The 743-nt window shown below is 38.8% G+C and overlaps 1 protein-coding gene across 1 annotated transcript in view; it reads right to left on the minus strand.

The window, feature by feature from the left end:
• The window catches only part of LOC116002549 (probable magnesium transporter NIPA6), a 10617-nt gene that overhangs the window by 4112 nt on the left and 5762 nt on the right, over positions 1–743 (minus strand). Inside the window, exons 7-8 of the mRNA XM_031242719.1 lie at positions 541–633; positions 335–452 (exon numbers count right to left, since the gene is read on the minus strand). Coding sequence (XP_031098579.1) covers positions 335–452; positions 541–633 — 211 coding nt within the window. The remainder of the gene's footprint in view (positions 1–334; positions 453–540; positions 634–743) is intronic.

The raw sequence follows: 743 nt of genomic DNA on the forward strand, positions 1-743 counted from the left end.
CCCCCCCCCCCCCACCCACCCACTTCTTCCGGAGTTTTCATTTTAACAAATCCCCTAATTTTGAAGAGGCATTATTGCAGGCCAGCTTTTATATCAGGATGTACAAAAGAGAAAGATATCTGTTCTGTCATGCCACATCTAAGCAGTTCTTGACCACTGACAATTTCTGCTTCAATTTCAGCATTTACAATAAACTTCTTATATGATTCAGTAAATCAGAAAAAATGCGCAACCATGTTGAAAGAGGAACCTATTCTTGTTATTTATTTCCATATTTCCCCTCTTTTAGAACAACAATACAAGATATGTAACATATAGGTGAATATCTAAATACCTGAACCAGGAGAGGGATCTGGATCTCTAGTGCTGTGAAGAACCATTGTACCAGAAAGAACAGTTAAAAACCCACAAAGAACTGACACAATATCACTAGCACTTTGACCAGACCAGTCCTGAAAAAGAAGTAAATGACAGCAGTAATTAAGGAGACTTTTATAGGTTCTAGATTCCCGAGTCCAGGTATCAATGTTCAAAATGTACCTTAAACATTATGGCACTGGCTACAATTGTGAGCGATGTGAACATTGCATAATAGATTGGAGAAACAACAGCTGTGTTAAATGTGTCCAGAGCCTGAAGAAGATAAAAAAACACGGTCATAAATTCTGAAAACAGTTAAAGTTTCAAGTACATTTAACTAACAATTTAAAGCTTAAATCCCCCCCCCCCCCCCCCCCCCCCCC

Source organism: Ipomoea triloba, chromosome 13 (genome assembly GCF_003576645.1).
Source record: "Ipomoea triloba cultivar NCNSP0323 chromosome 13, ASM357664v1".
NCBI classification, from domain to species: Eukaryota; Viridiplantae; Streptophyta; class Magnoliopsida; order Solanales; family Convolvulaceae; genus Ipomoea; species Ipomoea triloba.